Genomic DNA, 22,896 nt, shown 5'->3' on the forward strand with positions numbered 1-22,896 from the left:
GAGGAACCCCTTGAAGAGAACAAGGGAATTGGGGTATTAAACCTAAGTCAAAACAAAATAATTCCCTTGGGTTGTGTACAGGAAAAGCCAAGAATTAGCTATGACACAGTAAAATTTATATCCGACAAGTTAAAAGTATGAGCAAAATTCAAAGTACATAACAGTTTATTGAAACATTAAAATAACATACAAAACACTTCAAAATAATATTAAAAAACAATTAAAAACAAATTTATAATTTTGTGACCTGCACAAAAGTATACGACAGACAAAACTAAATTGTAAAACATGGGACTTGAAAATTACAAAGCGTACATTCACCATAAAAGTTTCAAACAACCCTGGTGTTATAACCTCACAATCTTATATACATCGGGGAGGAAAAGCATGAATTGTACATAAATTTGTTTTTAATTGTTTTTTAATATTATTTTGAAGTGTTTTGTATGTTATTTTAATGTTTCAATAAACTGTTATGTACTTTGAATTTTGCTCATACTTTTAACTTGTCGGATATAAATTTTACTGTGTCATAGCTAATTCTTGGCTTTTCCTGTACACAACCCAAGGGAATTATTTTGTTTTGACTATAATTTTTTGAGCACTCCGGATCTAAGGAAGGCTTTTTCAACAAAGGGGATATCAGAACTTGCTTCCAGTGGGAAGGAACAATACCACTAGCTAGCGATTGATTACAGATCAGGTGAAGAGTAGGGAACAATTCATCCTCATACTCCTTCCAGATCTTGTGTGGAACGGGGTCCATGGGTGAACCGGAGGAAATACCCCGTGCCAGCCTGCTAAAAGATTCCTCCGTTAGAGGCAGAAACTCTGATAGTTGATCAACTAGCAGTCAGACGGGACAATTATCCATATCCTCCGAGACCCTTTGCCCAATGACAGGGGGGCTACTAGCCTCAGAGGGGTCCTCAAGATCCTTGATAATTAACTCGATTTTTTTCTCTGAAGAATTTAGCCAAGTTCTCACAGAGTTCCTGAGAAGGGACTATTGAGTTCTTAGAGCAGTCAGGACTGGTAAGACTATTTAGTATGTTAAAAATACTCATGGAGCTATTAGTGGCATTACAGATCAAGGAAGAAAAATAGTCAGCCTTAGATTTTCTAATCAGATTCTTATAATCCAAGATTTTGAGCTTCCAAAGCATCCTGTCTGTCTCCCCATAGCCTCGCCTCCATCTTCTCTCAGCCTGTTTACATACCAGTTTCAGGTTTTTCAAAGTGTTGTTAAACCAAGGGGCAGCAGGTCTGCCCTTACAACTATGTTTTTTGAGGGGGGCATAATAGTCCAAAGCCGAGGTAATCTTGAGGCATAATGAGGCATAATGAGGGATAGTTCTCATCGACTTGCTTCTCCAAGGAGAAGCACTCTCCAACCTTGAATACCAAGTCAGAGGACTTCAGCCGTGCGAAAGCCTTCCAATCTCTACATAGAAATTCCTTCGTAACTTGCGGGACCCGGGTCTGAGTAACACTAAGTTGAACATAAAATTTAATTAGGGAGTGGTCTGTCCAGTCCATAGGCAGAATTTCCCCCATAAGCAGCAAGAGGGGATCAGAGAAAATTAGATCAAGGAGATGTCCCTTCTTGTGAGTGGCTTCCGCGACTTGCTGGAAGAGGCCGAGGCCTTCACATGAATGGAGCAAAGTACAAAAAACAGTTGAGGGAGCCATTTAGCCACAGATTAAAGTCCCCTAAAATTACCAACTTGTGGTGAGTAGCTGCCATATTAGTGAGGGTAACTAATAGTGATTGTTGCTGCTGAACACTAAAAGCCCCAGGAGGTCTATAGCAAATAACCCCGGTAAAAATAAGTCCAGAATAATTTTTTATGGACAAGCCAAGTAGTTCCACTCCATTAACCATATCTATATCAATGGTCCCAATCTTCCAGGAGGCCTTGTATATGACCCCCACCCCACCTCCTCTCCTGTTTGGACTCGGGAAGATGAAGGATTTTAAAACCTGGTGGACAAGCCCAGCCGGGATCAACCTCACAGTCAGGGCGAGTCCATGTCTCCGTCATGAACAGGACATCAAGCTCATGAGCTTCTACCAGCAGTTGGATTTCAACGCTATGTCTTGGTAGGGACCTCACATTAAGAAGCCCACACATTAGGAGACCGCCAGCAAGGATATCTACCAGTGGGTGAGCTGAGTCAGTAAACCCAAGAGTCCCCTTGTTAGCGTGGCACTCACCTATATGAAGGAGGGTCTCTCTGGAGTAATGCGGGAATCCGGCTATTTGCCGGAGATCCTCACCATGGCCAAAACGGGCAACATAACTGGCGCAGGGCGCTTCCGTGGCGCGGACGGACGCAGACGGGTTTGCCTTTGGCGCGCCACCGGCGCGCCCACTGCGCACGTTCGCTTCAGCGTTGTTTTTATGGAGCCCTGAGTGTGATGCCCCGACCACTAGAACGTGGACCGACTACCCTCAAGATGGCGGGTCCGCTCGCACGGACGGACCCAACCAGGGGAAGATAACAACAGGAGCTTGAGAGACCACTCCGGTTCCCAGTAAGTAAATGCTGATGAGTCAGCAGCTAATGGCACAGTAAAAGCACAGTGAAAGCGATTTTTTTAAAAGCAATTTAAAAAGCGCCGCAATTCAAGGGTGCATGACGGTGCTGGCAGAGCCCTGCCAGACACACACAACCACCCTCAAGAGCCGATTCAGGGATTGCACGCTCGCTCCAGTGTTGTTTTTATGGAGCCCTGAGCATGATGCCCGACCACTAGAACGTGGACCGACTACCCTCAAGATGGCGGGTCCACTCACACGGACGGACCTGATCAGAGGAAGATAACATCAGGAGCTTGAGAGACCATTCCGGTCCCCAGTAAGTAAATGCAGATCAATTAGCAGCCATTGGCACAGTAAAAGCACAGTGAAAGCGATTTTTTAAAGCAATTTAAAAAGCGCCGCAAATCAAGGGTGCGCGACCATGCTAGCAGAGCCCTGCCAGACACACACAACCACCCTCAAGAGCCGATTCAGGGATTGCGCGCTCGCTCCAGCGTTGTTTTTATGGAGCCCTGAGCGTGATGACCCGGCCACTAGAACGAGGACCGACTACCCTCAAGATGGCGGGTCCGCTCCTACGGATGGACCCGACCAGGGGAAGATAACACCAGGAGCTTGAGAGACCACTCCGGTCCCTAGTAAGTAAATGCAGATGAATTAGCAGCTAATGGCACAGTAAAAGCACAGTGAAAGCGATTTTTTAAAAGCAATTTAAAAAGCGCCGCAATTCAAGGGTGCGCGACCGTGCTGGCAGAGCCCTGCCAGACACACACAACCACCCTCAAGAGCCGATTCCTCTGTACATCCAAAGTTCTAAGTAAATATCGATGTCTCAGTCAGAGTAACAAATAAAATGAAACAGTCTTACTTGAATAAATAAATCAGCCGATCCTCGAGGTCGAGGTTTTAAAGTGTTGGAATTGAGCTGTTGTCCTCGGTGAAAGTCCAATCGTCGCCAGTTTTGAAAAGTAGGTTCTTTGTTGATAAAGATGAAATTACCAAAGTATCTTCTTTAAGTTGAGTTTATTCTTAGGTTAAATGGTTAACAGCTCATCCACCCAACTGACAGCAAGCTCTTCAAAGATACAAAAGAACCGCCAGCAGAGCAGGCTCTAAACATTCTCATCATGGAACAACAACTATGTCATTAATAGAAATACTGTATTATAAATAAATAAATAAGTTAGACAAGAGCATTACAACAAAGGTCAGAGAACATAATCACAGCAGCTGTTTAAAGCAAGAAACAGAACTTTTCTTTTCTGTCTTCTTCTCTATTTTAATAGCTTACAATTGCAAGCAGAGAGAATATGTTTATTGTTTGTACTCCTAAAACAGAGAAAAGCTAGAATGTTTCTGCATGATTCTACACAAGCTACTGCAGCTTTTACTGTTTCTCATTTATCGGTTTTCAACAAACATCTAACAGGTTTTTGATATGGTTAATTTTGCGCTAAAGGTTTTAATTTTATTTTTTATGTTTGCAAACGTGCTTGATCTTTCATATGAAAGGTTTTAAGTGGTTTGCGGTAAAGGTGATGGTGTGACCATGTATTATAGGAAACCTCCAAGTTCAATAATCTTATAAAGGAGCTCAGCCTTTGGCCTCATTCTATATGGTTGTGGTACTCGTCAGTGATTTGGAGCTTTCTTAAAATGTATGGCCGAGGGTACTTTGGAACTAATCATCAAAATAGTCTACAACAGGTGAGTATCGCTTGTAAGCTATGATGTCAGAGCGAATTACCAAGCTGCATTGGCAAGAGTTCCTTATCAAGTGAATTGTTTTACTGATCAGGAAGTCATTATCCTCTCTAACTAGAGGTGGCAATTTGGGCACGTTAATCATAAACAAAACCCTTTCTTTCGATGGTATTGATCTCATTTATACTTCTGTCTTTCAAGGGTGTGTCAATAACTCACTATCTTTTAATCCTCCATTGCTCACTCTGAATTTTTATGATTGATGTTGAATAATACTACTCGGGCAGCTTCCTAAGAGGATGGGTGTGGCGCAAGCCTATAATAATACAAGGCTGGGTCTGATTTCGCAAAACCTGAAAAATAAGCAACATTTTGTGCAAATGTCTTTGAACTACCTTTCGGCGGTGTTGGGTAGTGTTCCCATTGTGTGTAAGTATAAACAGCGCGTGGGTGACTAGCTTTGTGCAAAAAATCGTGACCATAATGTTGGTAGCAAAACGTATCCATAGTTAGATGTACCATCATACAATTCATCATTAGAAAACACAGCTGATTGCTCTACATTTACAAGCAAATTATATACAGTTTCAATGGCCCAGTCATCAGAGAAAGAACTAGAGGTGATGAAATCATTTATGGAAATTGTGAACCATACACATCATACGAAACCCTGTCCCAAATAATTCCTTCAGGAACTGCAGCTGCTGTAATGTTCACCAGGAACAGGTCCCTCAGTTCACGGTGTGATGATGCATGTGGTTGAAGATCCAAGTTCATGAGTTGTACTGCAGACCGTTCTGGAAGAAAGTGCCCATTCAGAAGTAGGAAAAAGACAGTCACTGAACTAATCCAAAGTACCAGGAAAAGTAATCCAGTTGTAATCCATAAATGTACCTGGGGAACAACAAAGAAAGTATTTTCCAGTCAATGATAGAGAGCTTTCATTCGTAGATTGAAAGGAAGAAGCAGTGTTGTCAGTTCAGGTTCACTTGGATCTGATGAGAAATTGTCATAATGCATGAAGTAGCCAGACGCTGTCCAGTCTATTCTTGGCAGCTCAGCAGGTTTTGTAGAACTGGTAGATGATTTGATCTGTGGCATGTTTAAATAGATGTCGTCAATTTTTTTTATTGAAATTTCTGTACGTGTTGATTGTACAGTTGTAGTTGGTTTCAACAAGGAGAAGCATAATTTCATTGTTGTTTACAGCTTCTCTGGAGTATTCAGTCATTATTAAAGCTTCTATCTGAACTTCCTGTACAGTAATGAGAGGAGTGCGGCAGCTACCCAGGAACCCATGTGTCCTACTGTTGAGAATCAACCACATAGTGTGGTTTGATCAGATCGACTGAGACAAACCTTTTGTCTCGGCGACCAGCAAGGGGAGGAAGAAGTACAGTTCTGGTACCTTCAACAGCCAGGACAGGCACAGTCACTCTGTATGACGGCCCAAATTCTTTCTTGTCCACTATACTTTCTCTGACCAGGTCCCCAGTCTTCGGGACCTAGGCAGGTCTTGCTGGAACTACCTTCACTTCTCCAGTGGCAGTGTGCTTTACTTGGACATTGCTTTGAAAGGCCTAGAAATCATTTAGTTCCTGTAAAACAGCCAAACATTCATTGATGTCAAATGGTGTTTCAACCACCACTATGCTGACACTATCGAGTTCTGGTACCCACATTTTCACACCAAACATCCCTAGGAATTTTCTTGGCATGTTGTTAAGTGCCCTCTAGACCCTATATAGGTGATTGACCTAACTACCACCCAAGCCTAATACCCTAGCTGGTAAGGATTGCTTTAAGTCACAGTTCTTCCTCTCAATTACCACATTTTCCTCGGGATCGTAGGGGGAGGAGTTTCACAAAGCCACACACAAACTTCCCATGGCTTCTTTGTAAGCTCAAGAACTAAACGCCGGATCCTGGCCAGAATGCAGTGTGCCAGTTGCATATGTCCAGATAAAGACTCACAAATCCTTTATAACAGTTTGAGCATCAGCCGAGGACTGTGACCAAACCCACAGGAATCTGGAGCATGAATCCACTGCCACCAAGATATACTTGTAAGCCCAATCGGATTGTAAGGGGCCACAATGGTCAAAATAAAATAAACACAAGCCAAAGGCTTATATGAAACCAATAGAGGTATCTATCCCGGGCGTGCTACTTTGGAGCCTTTCATCTGCTGGCAGATGTCACATCTAAGGACAAAGTCCTTGGTCTGTTAGATAGACCTAGCCACCAATAGTGGTGCTTCAGTAATTAAACTGTAGCAGTAATCTCTACTTCAGCAGCACCCAGTCTCTCGTGAGCAGCTAGTGTTAGTTCTAATCTGAGATCAGTGTTTGCTATGACTCTCTCCCCCACTCAAGGAATCTGAGCGAATGGAATGTTTTGTGCATCTAACTTGAAGGAGTACTTGAGTGGAAAGCCTTTTGGCAGCGCTGTTCCATTGCGCGTGGCATTAACTGCCACCATGGTTGTTCTGTTCATCCTCGTACTTGAGCGAGTTATTGCAGCAATGGCAGCAGTACAAACTGTTGCCTTGGTGGTTTCATCCGCCATCGAATTACCTTCAACTTGAACGCCAACACGATGACTCAATGTATGAATAACATGAGCCCGTGGCAGGTCTTCTTTCGGTTTTGCCACTTGTTCCCAAAGCTTCTTGTGCTTTACTGTGAAAACTTTGGAATATATTCTGGGCACATTAATGTAAGTATTCGTTTTTAGGACTGGACACAGTAAAATGATTCACACCCAATTAGTGTGGGGAATTGATGATCCGTATTTTGTAGTGCCAGTATCAGAGCTTTTAGTTCCACCAGCTGCGCCGTACAATCTTCGAAGGACTGAGTGAGTGTTTTCCCAAGACGGTACTTCCCATCTTGCATGCACCCTTTTACAATTGAGCATGCCGCAGAATATAGTTGTTTTGTTCCAATGGCCGGCTGGGCAGAACCATCGGTATAAATAATACATTTATCAATCCAGAGGCATGATTTAATTTGGCAGAGGATATTCTTTTTCATACTGCAAGAATGCTTGTGTTGTAATGTAGAGTTGAATCAGTTATCTCCACCTGTAACAATGAGAGAGTTAGCCCATTGAATCCATTGTGGATATAATGCTTTAGCATTGGGGATCTTGCTTTTCTACAGCCTCTAGGGTCGGTACCGGGGTATGACAATTATGTGTTTCCCACGCGCCAGTGCTCTCTCTCTCTCTCTCTCTCTCTCTCTCACAAAAGCAGTCTGTACTGCTTTGAGTATCTTGTCAGTTGGTGCACAACACATTTCAGCGTTCATGTACAAATGTGATTTGTATGCAATAGGGACTATATCATCTTCATTTAAAGTGATATGTGTGTGCCCAGTTGGACCTGCAACTACGCAGATCACCAGGTTAGTTGTGTTAAGACGTTTATGTAACTGTTTAGAAGCCATAATGTAAGCTTGTACGGAACACAGAATATCAGGATGTTCCTGTGTGCAATGTTGCACTGAAAAATCAGGTCTAATTAAGTCATAGAAAGGTTTTACCCTCTCTGACTAATCCAAAATGTATGTCCTGCCAAAATTCAAGAATCCTGAAATGGACTCCAGTCTTTTCAGAGTCGTTGGAGGTTGAAGCAGTGCACATTTTTCTAAAAATTGTGCCGTCAGTTTTTGCCTTCACTTCACAACTCGTACCCTAGAAATAGGACACTGAGATGGGCCTTTTTTGATTTTCTGAAATCGAATTTGTAACCCAGGTGAGTAAAGCCAAGAATTATGTGGTTCACTCTAGCCATCAACATTTTTAAGTAACTCTGTTACCCTGGCTTAAAACAACCCAGGCTATTCTTATATCCCTGAGGTAATTGACAAAATTGGCCCTGAGAACCTAGCGCTGAGAATGTTGTCAAATATCTGCTCCCAGGTGCTATATTTTGGCAGAAAAAATCCATTTGAGATATCTAATGGTGTTCTCTATCTTTTCTGCACAATGCTATTCATTAGAGCCTGTTAGACCTGGCATCCTTGGTGTGGTTTCCCCTGTTTTTTTGCCTCTGACTCATGTATTTTTGATGCTGTGCTGGATTTCGTTTTTGCTGGTATAGATGCTTTGGGCACTTTGCCACTGCTGATCAGTGTCAAAGTGCAAGTGCTCCCTGTGTAAATTGTTATTGTAAATTGGTTATCCATGAATGCCATACTTGTATCACCAAGAAGTCCCTAGTAAAGTGCACTGAGTGTGCCAGGGCTGGTGATACAAATGGTACTAGTGGGCCTGCAGCACTGATTGTGCCACCCACAGGAGTAGCCCTAAAATGGTGTCTCATGCCTGCCACCCCAGTGCCTGTGTGCAGTCTGTGAACTGCCATGTCCTCCTGGTCAGTGTCCCCACTGACCAGGCCTAACCCTTCCCTTTCTGTGCACATTGGACATCCCTATGGAAGGCTCAAGGTACCCCCTTGGGCAGGGTGCAGTGTATGTGAAAGGTAGAGCATGTACCAGTGCAGGTGACATGCTCTGGTAGTGAATGGCAGCCATTTTCTTTTTTCACTATTGTAAGGCTACCTTGCCCATAGGCTATCGTGGGGAATGCTGGCTACAGTGGCTACCAGCATATCTTCCCATAGGAGCAAGGTAGGACATAAAAGTCTGGTATCCCTGAACTCAGAATTTAATAACACATCTTTTAGGAAAGGTGTTTTTTAAATCCTGTGCATGAGAACAGCACTTTTAGAAAGTTGCTGTTCTCTTGTTTGACCTTTCTGTGTGCCTTGGCCTGTTTGTGAATTGACTGTTTGGTTTGTGAGTGACAGGGGCTGGGTGGCTTCGAGAGGCTGTGCGGGCCATCCTTGGGCTGAATAGCTCCATCTGCATCTAGAGTGATGGGAGGGGGTAGCACCTGGGCCTGAATAGGGCTGTGCCTGCCTTCCACAATGCTGGCTCCACCTCCTGATGGGCGGCTGACGACCCTGCCCTCTCTCTGAAAGGAAGGCAGAGGCCAGGAAAACAAAGTGCTCAGGGAACACCCAGAACTGGTTCAGACCGGGCTCAAAGCCCTCCTGCACAAAGGGAACAAATACTTATAGGGGTATAAGTATAGGACCCCTGACTACAGAAAATTAGATCATCCTGGAATCAAGAAGGAACCTCTGCCAAGGAGAACGCTGAAACTGAAGAAGGAAGACTGTCCTGCTGTTGCTCTGCTGGATTGACCTGCTGTTGCTTTGCTGCCAAGGAGATGGGAAGAACTTTGCTTGGTGCTGTGTGCCCTTGCTTGAAGGAATCTCCAAGGGACTGAGAAGAGCTGACCCAGCTTCCCTGAACTCTGCTGAGAGAGTTCTGCCCTTCCTAGAGTGCTTGGGCCAGTTGTGGTGCCTCTGGAAGTTGTACCTGTGTTGGGAAGCTGGAAACCAAGATTTTAAAGACTTTCTGCAAGTTTTCACGCATTACTCGCTTGCGGAGCGCATCCCCGTCAGTGCGAGGAAATTCCCGCTGCTACGAAGGCCGAGATCGTTGCAGCGCCTGTTTGCCGCTGCCAGAGTCGCCACATCCTTTGTTTGCGGGACGCACCAGTCCGGTGCAGGAAGATTACTATCACTGCAAGTATCGTCGCAGAGCCTGTCGTCACTGGGTGAGATTGCGCACCGCTTGCTTGCGGAGAGCATCACGTTGCTGCAAGAATCGTCGCAGAGCCATCGCATCGAGGGGCCGCGAGAGTAGAAGATCGCCGCTGAGCCGCGCATCATCGCCGCACCACAGATTGTTGTCGCTCCAAAGATTATTGCATCGTCCCTTTTGCGAGCCGCTACCACGAAAACCTGTGCATTTCAATCCACGCAAGGTATCGCATCCCTCCCCATACAGACCGGAGTCATCGCAACACGCCCGCTACATCGAGCGGGGTTGTCGCATCGCCTCCACAGGGTCTCAGGAGTGACGCATCGCTTGCTTTTCATCGCTACAGCTTTTCATCGCTACAGCTTTTCACTTGGAACTTTTGTCGCATCTAAAGGTACTGTTGGCTAAAACGTGACGCAGCTGTGGATTCTTTTAACGCAACCTTAAGAACTTATTTGAAACCATATTCTTGAACTGAGTATGTTGGATTTTTGTCGTTTTGGTCTTGTGTAGTTAGTTTAGATTAAATACCTTTATTTTTCTAAACTGTTATGGAGTCAGTTTGTGGTGTTTTCACTGTGTTACAAATACTTTACACATTGCCTTTAGTAAGCCTGACTGCTGGTGCCAAGCTACCAAGGGGGTGAGAAGGGGTTATCTAAAAGTGTTTACTCCTTACCCTGACTATGAGAAGCAAGGGTCCCTATTTGTACAGTGGTCCCTACCCCTGCCAACTAGAGACCCCCAGTTCTAACAGTGCCACACTATGGCCTTTTGTACTTCAAATGTGAGTGTGGAATCGCTCAAATGTCTATAGTCTAAGACTAGATGATATGAATTATTGGGTTTCATTATTGGAAACAAGGGATTATTCATAGGTGAGGTATACATTTCTATCACACCCTGGTACTCAAATGTACCTAGGATCTTATATGTGCAAGCAAATATGTGCAAATGATCACAGCTGAAAATGGTGTTTGTGAGGACACTGAGCTGCTTCACTACATGGCTTAACTTGGAAATATAATAATATGAGCTTCATGCAGCAGAGTAAAAACAAGCCATGGGAAGGGGACTTACCGCCTGGGCCTAAGCTGTATAGTTATTTGTGTTTCTTCCTCATTAAGAAACATTGTTTGTTTTAGCAGCTTAACAACATGTAATATTTCTATTTTAGGAGCATTTACATCATCTACAGCGCCTGTATCAACACCAACAACAAAACAGCCAGGTAATAGTATTACCTCATCTGCACTTACTTCTGTCGATGTAATCCAGGTATTCACAATACACTGTCTAGGCCCAAAACGTCAAAGCGTTGCTCTGTAATTTTCTAAGCGATGAGTAAAACAATCGGCAGTTTTACAATGTTTATCAGTAACTTTACAGACATTTTATTAGGTGCAAACATTGTAGGGGCAATTTACAAAGGTAAACTTATAAGTGCGCAAATCTACAAATGCAAATTTGCTCTTAATCATTTGAGTAACTTTACTACTTTTAGCTATTAACAATAAACATGTGTAAAGTTACTCAAAAGTGTAGGCTTACATGTACAAACCCACTGAATGCAGGTAGATGCTACATTACGAGTGAAAAATTACTACTACAGTAATGTATAGGGAAGAGTTTAAAAGTGTATTAATCTTTAAAAGAATAGAGGGGGCATGGCTATGGGCCAAGCATGGAGGACGTGAACTGAATCAGCTCCGTCTCATGCCCTGAATATAAGCTCGTTATCCTGAGATCCCTGTTCCCGCTGGGCACCCACCTTAGCCCACTTGACTACAGATAAGGGAAAGATTAGCGGAAACAACTTTGGCGGCGATTGAGGCTCCCGAAGAGGGTGAGAGACTGACGGAAGCGGAGCGGCCTGGCTGCAAGTCGGAAGCCGCGGACTGACGTAGAAGGGGAGCCGACCCGGGTGCGGCACAAGAACAGGGACATCGTCCCGGCGCCTGGAGGTGTGGGAGAAACGACCCGCAGTGAGTGGGGAAGACAACGCCTGCACCCTACGGGACAGAGGCCAGGTTGGGATCGAGTGCACAATGGAGCAGATAGACAGCGCGCTACCCAGCGCCTGGGCGCTGGCCCGTCGGAAGGAACCCCGCCACACAGAGTACACGGCGGCAAAACCCAAGTAAGCGGAGCGGAGAGCAGAGGCTGGGGGCCAAGCAATGCAGAGGGAGGTCGTGAGATCACGTCCGACTCCCGAGGGCTGGACCCGACGGGTTATATATTGAGGACATTGGTGCAAAGTTGACGGGCGCCATTTTGTACAATGTAGCGGGTGATCACTGAGCACATGAGCCCCAAAGAGAGTCCTAAACAGGCGGAAAGGGGCAGCATACCGGAACTGTACTAGGACAGCGCGGTCGCATTGAGCCCCTGGTGAGGAGTGAGCTGATACCTCATATAGCACATCGGCGAAGCCATATCAACAGACACCATACAGTACACACGTCCTAAAGAGATGTGCTACGTGACGGATCAACGGTGTAGGTAGCTGCCCGTTCCCAACCCGGGTGCCTGAGGAAATGGAGTTGCCACATTATACGTATACCCTGACCATCACGAAGGTAGCGTTACTTGGAACTCACACTAACGTGCAGTCAAAAACGCCGAACGTGAACCACGGAGACACTGCGAGCCGCATAAGGGATGACCTCCCCCTCTCCCCCCCCCCCCCGCCAGACAGAGTGGAAACCGGACCGTCCTATGGGGTTGAATGTGGTGCAGGAGACAAGAAGAGCTGTGTGAGTACACACACACTCACAGCACCGACCCCACCAGATAGGGCCCCTGCACCGGGACTAGATCACTAGCCCCCCCCGACATCTGGAGGCAGTGCACGAATAGCACCGGCACCAACAAAGAGGGGAACCGAGAGAATACACAAGAAAGCGAAGTGCGGCGCCAAACCACCACCCAATCATGGGACGAAACCGACTCAAGCAACAGGATCCAGTGGTGAACGCTGAACTACAATCTACTGGTTCCGAGGACCCACTGGCCTCTTCCAACAACGAAATCATACCACCGACGGGCAAAGACTTGCAAGAGGCAAAATTAGACCTCATTTTAACGGAAATAAGGGCCTCCAGAGAAGCGCTGGAATCACGGATGGATGCAATGTCAACGGGCCTGTCACTCCTTAAAGCCGACCACAACAAATTGGCGGAGAAAGTCACGGAACACAAACTTGCGCTTAACGATCTGATTCCACAACAAACGGAACATTCAACGCGACTTGTGAACATGGAACGGCAGCTTAAGACTCTGAGAGATAGAGTGGATGAGGCGGAAGGGCGCTCACGCAGAAATAATGTCCGCATACTATTTGTGGAAGACTGGCTGAACACAGTGGTGGGACCTACGGACCTTACTCCACTATACAGTGTGGAGCGGGCACACAGAATGCCTCCGAAACCGCCCAGACCGGGAGCTCCACCGCGACCTCTGATTGCACGCCTACTTCATTATAAAGACAGAGACTCGGTACTCAGGGCAGCCAGAGAGAAAGCCCCTTTGAAATATGAAAACAAGACGATATCTATTTACCCGGACTTCACCCCGGCAGTCCAGAAAGCTACATCAACTTTCCTGGGAGTGAAACGCAAACTACGTGACCGTAATCTGAAATACGCACTCCTTTTTCCAGCCCGCCTAAAAATCATACACGGAAACAAAACTTACTTTTTCGAATCCCCTGAGGAGGCTTTGGAGTGGATGGAAGTGGCTCTAACACCGCTGCACACGCAAGAACCCATGGTGGAGGACCAAGAAGGCGGACCATCGCACCAAGGGGAAATACAGCCCACCTCACAGGACATCTTCGCGGAGACAGCTGGTGCAAAAGGAAAGAGGACATAGGGCAGGCCGAGATCGAATCCAGAAGTGACTTTGTTCACGACGGATGCACTGGCAGCGCATGACGCCAGGGATAAGACGGATATGGGCAGCAATTTGGACTCACGCACGGAACTGTCGGGCTCTGTCACTAGTTTGCAATTGTTCCCAAAAATCACTGCACAAGTGGCGAACGAATTCTGACTGTAAATGTTGAAGACACTGAGTGGTAATGTATGATGACTTAATGTGAAGGTGGAGGTGGGCAAACAGGGAACAGGGTACATATTGAGTACAGGGTAGATTGCTGTAACTACTAGCAGATACCTAGTGAGTGCGTGTGACCGACCACACCCCCCAGGGCGCAGGCACTCTTCAGTTTATTTGTTGCCCACGTTGGGCGATGATGTGTGGTCCCCAGCTTTTTACGGATGGAGACCTTAAGGTTAGAGAGTTTAGTAAAGTTCAGGCACTTATGACACCAATTTACATATACCGCGCACTGACTGTACTGTGTTTGACATATGTAATGGACACACACTGCCATGGGGACTCCTAGCACATACAAGATATGCATGGAATGTGATGGGTATGGGATCAGTACACAAGCGACATAGAATTTTAGCACAGCTGAATCGGCGACAGGTGAATATAGCATACCTTCAAGAGACACACCTTAATGGTGCCGAGAGCGCCAAACTACCTAAGAAATGGAAGAAGCAATTGTTTGCTACTACTTACTCCAGGTTTTCGCGGGGAGCGGCTGTATGGCTTAAAAACTCAGTTCCCTTCAGGATGTTGGAGTAAAGGGTAGACAAGGAGGGTAGATATGTATTTATACGTGGGACATTGGATGGTTCCCCCATAGTGCTCGGCAGTGTATACGCGCCAAACACGGACCAGATGACGTTCCTCGCCACAATTAGCAGGGTTCTGTCTGAGTGGTCGGAGTATGACTGGATAATAGGAGGGGACTATAATGCAGTCCTGGATATATCCCTTGACAGGTCCCACCCCCCACTACATGCAACAGAGAGCAGGAAACAGGCCGAAGCACTAACACAATGGGCAGACGGGTGGGATTTAACTGATATATGGAGGAGCAAAAACATGAGACACAGGGAATATACCTTCTATTCTCCACCTCACCGATTGCACATGAGGATAGATCGTATTTTCTGCTCTAGAGCGTTACTGGGGTCTATTACGGATGCCGCCCATATGGGGAAGACGTTCTCCGATCACAACCCGGTAGAAATCACAATCCGCTGGGGTAGGATCCCAACTCCAATTCCAAACATGGCGCCTACCGCCGGAACTACTGGAGGACACTGTCTTCAGGTCCGCAATAACAGATGCTATCACACAATATTTCACTATGAACGCAGGCACAGCTAGCTCAAGGCAGATCGAATGGGACGCCTTTAAATTGACCATACGAGGCGTAGCGATGGGTACGAAAGTGGGCATGAGGCACACAGTAATGGAACGACTCAAGGAGGAAGAAGGGAGACTGGCAATGCTAGAAAATGAGGCAGCGGGTACGAATGAACAACTCACACAATTGCAGGAGACACACATCCACCATGCGGAATTACTAGAGGAATTGAGGATACTTGACTACAAAGAGTACACATGCAGACAACACGCGCAAGCTGATAGGTCGGGTCCATTGCTAGCACGATTGGTACGAAATACACCCATATACACCCCCATATTAGAAGTGAATGACCAACAAGGGGCACCGGTTACGACACAACTTGACATAAACATTACATTCTGGGAATACTACGAGGCACTATATGGGCGACATTCGCAGTTATCGGGTGAGAAGTTTGAGTCCTTTATGACTGACCTCACTATGCCACAACTCACGGCAGATCAGAGGGAGGATTTAGCACGCCTAATTACAGTTGCAGAAATCAGGCAGGCGATCCGAGCACTACCGCGGAACAAAACCCCCGGAACTGACGGCTTACCGGCTGAGTTCCATGGGACTTATATTGACCTACTTGCACCACATTTACATGTATTATATCAAGAGTCGCTGAAATCCAATGGGCTACCGCCTACGACTCTACAGGCACTTCTAAAACCGGGTAGAGACGGGCTTCACTTAGCAAACTACAGACCTCTCTCGCTACTCAACACGGACTACAAGATCCTTAGTAAGATCCTGGCGGCGCGGCTAGCGAAATATATTCCACAATTGATACACTCAGACCAATGCGGTTTTGTACCCGGTCGGAGTACAGCGATGAACCTACGGAGACTCAGCCAGATAATGCTCCACGAAGGCGCGACAAACGGTACAGAGGAATGTATATCTTTAGACCTAAAGCAGGCGTTTGATTCCATAAGGTGGGACTATATGTTTGCAAGATTCAGTAAATTCGGAATACCGGCAGAGTTCATAGCGTGGGTAGCCCTATTGTACACACACCCCGAGTACGCACTAATAAATGCATTTCGGGACCACTGAGTATAGCGAAGGGCACTAGGCAGGGTTGTCCACTGTTGCCCATACTGTTTATATTAGCTTTAGAACCCCTTTTACAAAAACTTCGGACTCTCGCCCCACACAGAGGGATACAGAGGAACACAGTTCAACACGTAGTGTTGGCTTACGCGGACGACATAATACTATACCTAAGGGACATGAGGGGTTGTCTTGACCCTATACCGGAGATATTCGAGGAATTCCGGGTAATATCGGGACTTACGATAAATGACACTAAGTCATATGGCTATTGTTTTCACGCCACTGAGGAGAACGCACCACCGTGGTTCCCCCCTTATCGGTTACAGATGGCAACAACGACCTTTAAGTACCTAGGGATACAAATATACAGGGAGACACAGGACATGATAGACGGGAACCTGGGAAGAGCGATTAGCGCCCTAAAGTCACAAGTACAATTTTGGAACACGCTACCACTGTCAGTGACCGGTAGAGTGGCAATCTCTAAAATGATAGTACTGCCTCGTCTCATATATTTCTTTACGAATCTACCGCTGTTGGTCCCCAAAAGCACCTTCAAAACGTTAAACACTATACTGACAGAACTGGTGTGGGGCTCGGGTAGACGACGCATTAGTCTCGCCAAATTACCGCTGCCGACTGCCCAGGGTGGTATGGGAGTCCCAGATATGACGGCGTATGGGTACGCTTGCCAACTGCAATGGCTAGCCTACTGGCTGGCAGGCCACAATCTCCATGAGCTAAACATGTCCGAGGGCGATGGAGCAAATCGTGCCATACACAAACTATTGCTGGCAAAGATTAAGGTCCCCAGCTCGGCACCACACTTGCTTAGGCTTGCCATTAGTTGCTGGAGGAAAGCGATAAAGTACACGAATGCAGCGACCTCCTATGCGCCCACAATACCCCTATTAGGGCTTCCCCTCGGAACAGGTACGCTGTCAGAACGCGAACTCACTGTATGGCATGATGCAGGCGTCCTGCAGATTGGAGACCTGTTTGCTGACGGCAGTATTATGACATATGCGGACTTTAACAGAACACATCAGACTCCTGAGAGGTTGTTTCTCCTATACGCCAGGGTCAAGCACTACATTACGAGGACCTGGGCACCAACTGGTGCAGAGCCGCCCACGAACCCGCTCCTCACTATGCAGTATTTAATGGGAACGGGCAGCCACTTGACAAAATGGATAACGAATGGTATCAGAACTGGCAAGGCAGTTTCACTCCAACCCATCCGCGAACGGTGGGAGAGAGATATTGGCAGGGACCTCAGAGATAAAGAATGGGAAAGAATCTTGAAATTCCCCAAAAAGGTTTCGAGGAATCCAAAATTTAAATGTATCCAGCTAATGGTTGTACACAGGGGATACCTCACTCCACACCGGATACGCGCCATGTTCCCAGATGCCACAGACACATGTCCCCGCTGTAGGGCTGATGACACCGAAACTAATACACATGATATGGGACTGCCCCAAACTAGGGTACTACTGGACAACAGTATACGAAACACTGATCAGGGTAGCACCAGCCAGACCATACACCTCTATGGCATATTGCGTACTGGGGTTGGGCCCTACCGAAAAGAAAAAGAGCGTAGCGATGCGCTTCGCTGACATGGCCCTTCTACTGGCAAAGAAAACAATAACGATGAGGTGGAAGTCAGCTAGACCACCAGACCCAGACGTTTGCCATGGGGAGGTGTTACGTTGGGGGAAAGCGGAGGGTACGGAATTGCAGAGAGAAGAGCGAAGAGGCCTACGCAATGCTTTTGGACTTTGAAGCAGGTACTGGCGATAACGTGAGTCAATCACTTGTGGGGGCCACTGGAGTTGAGATGCACGATTAGTGAAGACGGGGTTGCGCCCCACCTCCCTTCCTGCCCCCCCACCCCCCCCACATCCACCTTCTTTCATTCCTACACCCCCCCTCCCCCGATGTCCCTCTATAATGGCGAAAGGGAACGCACAACCAGGTGCAGGAAGAGAAATAAAATTGAGACATTGTTGAGAGGAGTGAATGCGGACATGGCAGGGAATTAAATGGACAATATCACCCTAAATGATGCAGACACAGTGCAATGTGAATGTGAATGAGACTGTAAAAGTGCCGGGGAAGTTAGGGGGAGGGGGGAGTTGGTGTAAATAAAAGGGAACACGAAAAGAAAAAGCATTATTATGTGTAATATTCTATATAACTGTATGGACCTATGACACAAGCTATGTAATGGATGCAATGATTTCAAATTGTAATTGTCCATGACCTATTCGTGAAATAAAGAAATTTAAAAAATAAAAAATAAAAAAAATCTTTAAAAGAATACTATATATATTTTTATGTTAAACGTTAATGCTAATTCATTTATAATATGTATTTTAATGTGGTGCAAAATGCAAAATGCAATAGAATTATTAACACAATTGATAAATATGTAATTATTTTTAATGTGTTGAATTAAGTTTACATTATTTTAAAAGAAAAAAGTCCCACGTTGAGTATAAAATGTAGATGTGTTTATTATGTCGCAAACATTATTTAAAGGTATGTGTAGCATTATTTTAATTAAAGTTTTTAGTTTAACCCCTCCCATGCTGATGACGAGCTCAGCTCGTCATGAGCCACGGTGCTCGTGTGCTGATGACAAGCTGAGCTAGTCATGGCCGTTAGAACGCTCACACGCGGGGATAATTCCCCTGCTGTGCTGAGCATTCTAAGGAAACGGGTGTGGCCGTGAGGGAGCACCGTGGCTCATGACGAGCTGAGCTCGTCATCAACACCAGGGTGCTGTGCGCGCCCCTCGGACCCCAGCACAGCGGGGGAATAACCCCCGCAGCCCAAGGGTTAAAAAGTTACATGTATGTTTACATTTTAAAAAGTTATTAACTTATGCAAATAATCCATAAATTATGTTTATATATACATTTCATGTATTTATATTATTTAAAAAGTTAAAACACGTTATTGTAAATAACATTATTTCCAATGGGATGCTATTTTAAGCCTACCGCCATTATTTTTTTAAAGTGTGTCCGAATATCAGTGCTTGGAAATGTGTGGTGCTGAACTAACTCCATTTCTGTAATGAAGTACAGATATGACTATTTTGGATCCTATTGGCTATTGTAACTATGGCAGTGCAGTTTGTGAATAGCTATGGGCTTATTTTTTTTTGTTGGTGCGTGTCCGACCCAAAACTCCATCCTAACCTTCTCTTAAGCGTTCCTTGCTCCACCCAAAACACTCCTAGTGGTAAGCATTCCCCATTTCCCAGCCACTCCCCCAGTCCCTCTCACATTTACTACTAAAGCTATGCCTACATATGTAGAGATCTTCACATTTGGGGCATGGATCTCTGCACATGAAAGATAAGCGGAGAGGATGTGTCCCAACAGCTAGGTTGGCCGACTTTAGAGCTGGGGAACTGGGTTCAAGTCTCGGCAGGGATGCTCAACATCCTGTGATTCTAGGCAAATCAGTAATCTCCCCGTGCCTAAAAAAAAAGCACAAAAAAAGGAATGTGTCCTTGTGTAATGCAACTGGTACTCATGTAAAGCGCTCTGAAACCTTCGGGTCTAGTTCATGCTATATAAAACTCCACACAAAAAAAATTAGCGCGGTAGAGACATTGAACTCCTCATGTAGGTTAGTGAATATCATTTTGTAGTACATTAGTAGTGGTAGTCTAGTACTACTATATGTACTTCGAAATGCAGTTACACTATATTTTCGTGCTAAACTCATATGTTTTAGTGGCACCAATCCCCATATAAATAAAGAGAAAAATAACAAAACAGATTACTATATACTTAACTTTGAATTTGCCAAAGTGTATTTAGTAAGCCGAGAACCATACACAAACAAAAACAGTTAAAGGAGAAACTTGTAAGAAAGCCAACATACCTATGAATATAACCTGTTAGATATTGTATGGGATGCTAATGGCATGGAACCATTCGAACACTTAAGGAAGGAATACGACATGAATACACCAGTATTCAAATACTTACAACGACGCCATGCTCTGTAATCTAGAATTCCCCAGAGGAGAAGAAATGAATGAAGACTCTACCTGGAAAGATGAATCTTAGATTTACACATGACTGCAAAAGTCATCTACCCCACCTATGCCATGCTGAGGAGGAACACACAAGGAGACCTAATCCGGGTAAAGGCACTTTGGCAAAGAGAAATAGGGGAATTAGGGGATGACGACTGTTTGGAAGCCTTTGAGTACCCTAGGGAAGTGGCCATAAAAACAAGTTTTTAGACTAATCTAGCTCAAACTTTTACCTAGAGCTTACTATACAAGAGAAATCCTATACAAAATAGGCAGAGCCCCTAATCACCTATGCTTCCAATGGGGTACATTCCTACATATGTTATGGGATGCCTAAAACCCTGCCCTTCTGGAACTTAAGTGACACACAGCACTGAAGATGCTACAGGAATTCCCATTGCTCCGAAGGCCCCTCTTTCACTACTAGGTATATGGAACGAGTCAGAAACGACAACCTACAACAAACTACTAATTAATTTAGGATACATAGTGGCAAAGAAAGAAAGCACCCAGAAATGGGGGAGCACTTCTTGTCCGAATGGATAAGGGGAATGGAAATATGCAGCATAAGAGAACAAATGGTGTACAAGAGCAGGGATTGCCTCACATAAAATTGGGGGTGATGGGTCATGGGAATTTATAATGGTCAAACAATAAGTAGACAAGTAAACAAGGTCTGAGGGGAAGGCACAAATGCTCAGCTGGTCTCAATGACCTAGGAATAAGCACCTGGCCACAGTATCTGACACTGACAAGGGGCAGCTGTGTCATTGTGGAGGTAATGATGTATGCAGCTGGGTCGGGAAGGTAGCAGAGAGGGAGAGAAAAGAGGGGGGTTTGAGATACCTCCACTTTGGCTGCCTAGAATGTTAATTGTGATTTATAACCTGTTATGTGAAAAAACAATATGTTTTGAAAAAATGTTTTACTTGTTAAAAACCTCATGAATCCCACCAATACCAGATGCAGTGCTCAGTGTGTGGTTTCCCATCCACACTGCCTAGATTGTACTGCCATTTCTTCACTTATGGTCACGTGGAAGGGTGTTCTGTGAGCTGCATGGAGTGTTCGATAAAAAGGGGGCAACGGAGAGCACACCTGGATTCCTCTTCATTTGCTGAACTGATGCCATGAGTTTCAGGAAAGGGCATTGAACAAGCCCTATAATCTCCCTTTCAAAGATGTTGGCCTATCCAGAAAATTCTACCAAAGACAAAGTACAGTCTTTCTGTGATATCAGTTCCTGTTTGAAACATACATAAGTAAGCATTTATGAATGCCGTGAAAGAAAGTGTTCCCATATTTCTTTATTCCATTCTTTGAACCTCTTTCTGCTATTGTTGTCCCTGATTTTGCTTATTGCTGTTGGACACCTCCACTGGATCTTGTTCTGGATATTTCTACTTGATTCTTTCCCTGATTTCGGGGGAGTTTGGTGCATTGCAATTAACTCCATCTCCATCTTCAATCAAGAAGTGCAAGATTGCCAAGATGTTTTTTTAAACTTTGTGTTTTTTCCTCCTAACTGACTGTTTCAGTTTCTTAGGAGAATGCTAGACAGTTTTCACATGTACTATTAGGTTCAGGGAGATAATGTGGCTCCTTGGAGAAATCATTCTTACGTTGGGCAATCAAGACAGAGACTTACCAGACCTTCTCAGTATCCAGTTTGTGTCACATTGTGATAACACATGAAGAAGGTGGGTAATGGTAAAACAAAACAGGCCTCATAGAGAGAGACCTATATGACTTCATGCAAGAAGGGTGAATATTAAGGGTGTAAAGGCCGTAGAGTGCCAAGGGCATGTGTTAAAAGGCTATGTGTTGACTGCTTCCAACCAGTACATAACTGAGGAGAATCTTTCTGTAGCAGGGAAATCCTTCCTGGTGACTAGGTCTCAGGAATAGTCAATGTAGATTTGGGGATATGAGATTTCCTAGTGAAAAAAGAGAGAAAAGCAGAGTATTCCTTAGTTTTACTTAATTGGGAGATGAACTGTGAGGAAGGGCTAAAGATACCAGAGTATCTGAAAAGTAGCTTCTGGAGAACTCATTGAATGGGAGATGCCTATGGTGCATTGTACGATACAGGTACCTGTCAGATTGTGTTGGTGACATTATTGGTTTCACCAGTAATAGTGGTTTGGTCCTCGCACAGGTATACCAAAAGGACTTCCTGTATCCTTTTCCCTAACTGCCTGGCCTCATTAGCCCATTTTGCTTCCATTCAAGGTCCAATTGGGAGGACATGCATTCCAAATGACCCCCTTTGCCATTTAGTCGGCTTGTCAGGGTCTCTGGGGCAAATCCTACATGAGTTTCACCACTCATGAGACTAACACAAGATCACAAGTGTTTTTTACTGCGGTGGCCATTGTGGGTCAAGAATCCATTGAATCCACACCTTTCACAGACAGCACTTCTGACTTCAAAAAGCCCAACATGGGGACATGCTGAGACAGACGTCTTATCTTAGCCTGAATGTGTTGCCAAATCCAGCTTTGGCCTTTTGACTTAAGCATTAAGGAACAACAGCACCCATACTAAAGTTGCTCTACCTGAGACATTAATCAAGCAGAACGGTCAAAGACATTAGCACAACCAGAACATAGTGGGGGAATTTAAACTTCATCT

At 45.1% G+C, this 22,896-nt stretch overlaps 1 protein-coding gene across 1 annotated transcript in view; it reads left to right on the forward strand.

The window, feature by feature from the left end:
* Nucleotides 1–22,896, forward strand: part of LOC144755247 (scavenger receptor cysteine-rich domain-containing protein DMBT1-like) — a 1,092,132-nt gene that overhangs the window by 1,010,421 nt on the left and 58,815 nt on the right. Inside the window, exon 32 of the mRNA XM_078643990.1 lies at nucleotides 11,046–11,099. Coding sequence (XP_078500116.1) covers nucleotides 11,046–11,099 — 54 coding nt within the window. The remainder of the gene's footprint in view (nucleotides 1–11,045; nucleotides 11,100–22,896) is intronic.

The sequence above is a fragment of the Lissotriton helveticus genome, chromosome 5_1 (assembly GCF_964261635.1).
Source record: "Lissotriton helveticus chromosome 5_1, aLisHel1.1, whole genome shotgun sequence".
In the NCBI taxonomy this organism is placed as follows: Eukaryota; Metazoa; Chordata; class Amphibia; order Caudata; family Salamandridae; genus Lissotriton; species Lissotriton helveticus.